Genomic DNA, 4,950 nt, shown 5'->3' on the forward strand with positions numbered 1-4,950 from the left:
ACACATAAGTTAGGGCATCTAATTGGTGGAAAATTAACTTTGTTTCCTAATGATTCAAAGTTCAATTTGGGAAAATTGTTTCGGTGGTGAGTTCAACAATTCTTTTGTTGCATCAAAAAGGTACACAATTCGTTGTTCTCGCTCCGCGTTTTAATCTAACAATTAATCAATCTCATAATAATAGAATAATTGCGAAACTGTTCAGCACCGGCTTAGGTTTCCAAATGTGGTTCTTTACAGGCTAAACAAGCTAATAAATGCGAGTCCAATAATGAATATCTATCTAATTGAAAGTATTGAACAGCAGAGACTAGTTTTCTATAATCAAGAAGACAACAATTTGTGTCCTAAAAAGTACAGTAGTTAGTATGCCCTTCAATCTATCTCGGTTCAAGAATTGTTAGTGTCAAAACATTGTCAGTGAGGCATATTTTCTCATTTGATTCATCTGTACTCCTCTCTATGAAGAAACCAGGCTCTTTTGGTTGAGGTAATCCGACTTTTTCATTGCTCAACATGAAAACAACTGATGCCATTGTTGGTCTGTCTGCCGTTAACTTTTGGACACATAATAGCCCCGCATGAATGCATCTTAACATTTGAGATTCCACAACCGATTCTTTGAGACATGTATCCATTAGTTCCAAGGCCTTGCCTTCATTCCATAATAACCAAGCCTGAGGAAAAAGCCAGTACAATTTGCATGAAATACAAGTTCAGCCAGAAAAGGGGAAGACAAGACAATCGTGGATTGATATCTTGCTTACATGTCCAAGAAGGTTGTGATGGTGGCCCAAATGATGAAATGTCCTGTTCTTTCTTCCGCTCACTAATTCTAGTAGAAGAACACCGAGACCAAACACGTCTGATTTCATTGAAAATTTCCCATCAACAGCATACTCTGGAGACATATAGCCACTGCATAAACACACAATGTCATATTATGATTTGATAAACATGAAGAATGAAGTGTCAAACTTTTCAAACTTACTAAGTTCCCATCACTCGCTTTGTTTTTGCTTCGATTTGGTCCCCACCAAAAATTCTAGCCAAGCCAAAGTCAGAAATTTTGGGTTTCAATTCACTGTCCAGTAAAATGTTGCTGGTCTTTAGATCTCTATGTATAATCCTTAATCTGGAGTCCTGATGAAGATAAAGAAGCCCCCTCGATATTCCCATTGCAATTTGAAAACGATTTTCCCAGGAAAGTCGTCTTTTCCTGCTGTCATCTGCATAATGTCAAGGTAATTCAGTTTTCTGCTCTTAAAATGATGAGAAGTTTGTGTTAATAGAACCATAAATCTTTCTACGAAATAAGTTAAGAATCAGACCAAAAATGAAGTGGTCCAAGCTACTGTTAGGCATATATTCATAAACTAGCATCCTCTCTTCTCCTTCAAGACAACAGCCTAGAAGCTTAACTAGGTTCCTGTGTTGAAGCTTGGAAATCAGAACAACTTCATTCTTCAACTCTTCAAGACCTTGTCCCGAATGTTTGGAGAGCTTCTTCACTGCTATTTCTGATCCAGTTGATAGTTTACCCTGCAACACATTCCATCAGAGTGTCAGTTTGAAAGAGCATCATTCATTTCTTGAAATAAGATAGATTCTGGTTACCTGATAAACAGGTCCAAAACCACCCTCTCCAATCAGGTTATCTGAAGAGAAATTCTTGGTTGCAGCTGTAATAGTCATCAAATCAAACAAAGGTAATTCCATATCTTGCTTTCCTTCTTGGCCTCCTGTAAAATGGGAAAATTTCAGGAAGATATTGAGGTGAATGATACATTCTCCAGGGAAGATTGACTAGAAGTCAATAAACAAATAGTATTCTCCAACTAATCTGCATTTTTAGATATATTTGTTAACCTTTTTTGCTTTTCTTTCTGTGTATAGCATACCAAGATAGAAAACCGAGAATGGTTATTGCTGAAACTGGTAATATAATTGCAATCAGCATTGCTCTCTTCACCTTCCTGTCTGAACCTGTCATAAGTTTACAATGAGTTGTGAAAATTCACATTCTGGATGATGGTACTAGAAAGCAGATACAATGTCAACAGCTAAATTCGCATTCTTGATTCTTCATAAATCGAACGATTGACTTACCTATTTCTGATGCAGCCATCCTTATATAAAGATCTTGCTCAATTTCAGCATATTCCCTAAAATCAAAGAGTTCATTAAACCAGAGCAAGCATCCACTCCCACCTTCTCTGACATCAAGATTAGAATATGCAACGCAAGAACAGTTCCCCAGGCACAACCTTTGGCATTCCTCAAGGCCAATGGTCTTGTCAAACCAGGAATGGCGCGTATCTGGCAATTTCAGACCAGAGTATTTCAGAAACCTGTCACTTGTCCCACATTCCAATGGAGTTCTTCGTACGCACCCGTTGGACCAATCAGCTGCATTCCATTGTTGTGGATATTTAGGCTCAAATCCTCTCAAACAAGCACACGGAGGGGAGTCCTTGGTGTTACACCTCCCAAATTGGCCACACAAGGCATATCGATCACAGGTATCAATCTGTGCTGTCGAGTAAAGCAACCAGCTTTGGGTGCGGTCAATCCACACAAGCTCTTGAATTAGGCCTGTCGGAATCATGACCACCCTGGTGGGAAGAGAAGCATGTATAAGGTTGTATCTGTAGTAAATCTCCGTTTCATTAAACACAAACTCAAATGTAAAATAAGGATTTGGTTTCATATTTGGTCGTCCAGTCAATAGACGTCCATTCCATGGTCCACTGGAATACTTTATAACAGGACCTTCCCACAAAATAATTTGAGGATAACCATTTGTATCGAGGCGAGATACATATTCACCTGGTGAAGGATCATCACTGCTCTTCCATGATGTAAGACTCCTATCCAGGCCAGTGACTAAGTTATGGCCTATCTTCATGCCCGGTAATAGAGTATTCCCTGGATAATCAAAACTCTGCCAGACAAGATCAGTTCCATCCTTTAGGACAAGATTTCCAGTGTCCAAAAGCTGAGCCACTGGATTCCTCAAGGATGTCGATGAATTCGTTGACCATATTATGCCTTCGGTACCATTGAGCAGTAGGATCCCTTTGTCACTGACTGTTAACGTGCCAGATATGTTATTCAGTGGGTTCGCTCTATTGGCAACCCAGACCACTTCCTTTGATATCTTCTTGTACCATATTCCAACGTACCGATTCTTGGAATTTCCAAGACTGAAAAATCCAAGCTCAAAGTTGCCACCAGCTGAAACTATGGTATAGCCATCTTTGATTGGGCTATCCTTAGATATAGTGTCTAAAGCAGTTGAAATTATGAAGAGCAATGACACTATATTTCCGGAAAGGAAATAGAAACCTGCAAAGTGTCTCATGGAAATTGTTTGGTTCCTCGGTTTCAAAAAGGTGATCTTTGAGCCTTAAAGAGTATTTGTATTCGTCTCGTGCATTAGTACTGTTTGATTGTTGTGTATAACTCTTTCATCTTACAGGTTTTTTTCTTCTCTTAGAAATGGTCAACACGGGAAGCTTGTGCATTGAATTTTGAACATGTTATCTCTAAATATTGTAGTATAATAAGAACCATGTCCATTTTATTTGTGATTAATAAGAAGTATTTTTGACTGGTATTCCCTTATTTACTCTTTACATTTATGCTTTCTAGGCTATGTAGTCAATATTTTTTATTTTTTAGAACAATTAATACGAAGGACAAAATGGAGAAAACCTAATTAATTATATCTTGATTTTCTAACAACTTAGGACCAATTATTAGTAACAATCACGACAGCTAAAATGGAAAACAAAGAAAAAATAAGCAAGTCCTTAGAATTTTCTACCCCTTGGAAGAGAAAATTATCTTTGAAAAAAGAGAAATCTACCTTCTACTTGACTTCTTGGAATTTCGGGTTTTTAATTAGGGGTAATTTCGGGATAAAGAAATATTATAAGGGATAAGAATATAATATTCTTGGGCAAAGCAATATGGCTTTTAAGCCAATAGAGAAAAAGTTGGGTTTTCCAACTTAATGGTTTTGGCTTTTTTTAAAGCAAATTTTAACTTTTTTTAAGCCCATTTTTTGGTTGCCAAACAGTTCCACAAGTTAAAAAATGCTTAAAAGCTGGTTTGTCCAAACAGGCTCCATGACCTCAATTTTTCCAGCAGCACAAATTTCCAGCAGTTGTTTAACCATCAGAAACTCACTCGAAACCTCCTGGACACAAACCATATATGAATTTCAATCATAAAATACGTTACGGACCTGCTCGCGCACTCAAAATACTGAAAAGAGGTCGTCTTAACCCGATATTGACCATGGTCAAATTCTCATATTTCTTAACCTTTACTAGTCTCTCAACCAATGATCCAAAAATATACACTAAAGCCCCTCTGGACCCATCAAATCATACCAGCAAGTCCTAAAACATCATATGAACTTAGTCAAAATTTCAAATCATGCCAAACAATGCTAGAACCACAAATCATACATCAATTCAAGCCTAATGAACTTTGAAATTTCAAGTTTCCACAAACTAACGCCGGAACCTATTAAATCAAGTCCGTCTGTCCTCAAATTTTTCACACAAGTCATAAATGACATAACAGACCTATTAAAATTTTCAGAATCGGATTTCGACCCCGATATCAAAAAGTCAATCGCCCGGTCAAACTTTCCAAAATTTCGACTTTCTCCATTTTAAGCCTAAATCCACTACGGACCACCCAATAATTTTTCGGACACGCTCCTAAGTCCAAAATCACCATACGGAGCTATTGGAATCATCAGAATTCAAATCTGATGTCGTTTACGCATAAGTCAACATTTGGTCAACTTTTCCAACTTAAGTTTTTAATTATGAGACTAAGTGCCTCATTTCACTCTGAAATCCTTATAGACCCGAACCAACTAACCCGGTAAGTCATAAAATAACTGTAAAGAATAACTTGAGCAGTAAATGG

The 4,950-nt window shown here is 37.5% G+C and overlaps 1 protein-coding gene across 1 annotated transcript; it reads right to left on the bottom strand.

Annotated features, from left to right (window-relative positions):
• Window positions 1-380: 380 nt before the first annotated feature.
• On the bottom strand, window positions 381-3,386 carry LOC104101455 (G-type lectin S-receptor-like serine/threonine-protein kinase At4g27290). The gene is made up of 7 exons (XM_070180265.1): window positions 2,110-3,386; window positions 1,870-1,986; window positions 1,618-1,742; window positions 1,332-1,542; window positions 992-1,229; window positions 768-918; window positions 381-677 (listed from the first exon to the last, which is right to left on the bottom strand). The coding sequence occupies exons 1-7, from the start codon at window positions 3,362-3,364 to the stop codon at window positions 381-383; spliced, it is 2,394 nt and encodes a 797-aa protein (XP_070036366.1). The 5' UTR covers window positions 3,365-3,386.
• Window positions 3,387-4,950: the final 1,564 nt, after the last annotated feature.

This window comes from Nicotiana tomentosiformis, chromosome 7 (genome assembly GCF_000390325.3).
Source record: "Nicotiana tomentosiformis chromosome 7, ASM39032v3, whole genome shotgun sequence".
Taxonomy (NCBI): domain Eukaryota; kingdom Viridiplantae; phylum Streptophyta; class Magnoliopsida; order Solanales; family Solanaceae; genus Nicotiana; species Nicotiana tomentosiformis.

Excerpts from the sequence above, each read along its gene's own strand:
- LOC104101455 (XM_070180265.1), bottom strand. The coding sequence starts at position 3,364 with ATGAGACACTTTGCAGGTTTCTATTTCCTTTCCGGAAATATAGTGTCA. Across the intron at positions 1,743-1,869 it reads CAGAAAGAAAAGCAAAAAAG|GAGGCCAAGAAGGAAAGCAA; the intron begins GTTAACAAATAT and ends CCCATTTTACAG. Across the intron at positions 919-991 it reads AAGCGAGTGATGGGAACTTA|TGGCTATATGTCTCCAGAGT; the intron begins GTAAGTTTGAAA and ends GTGTTTATGCAG.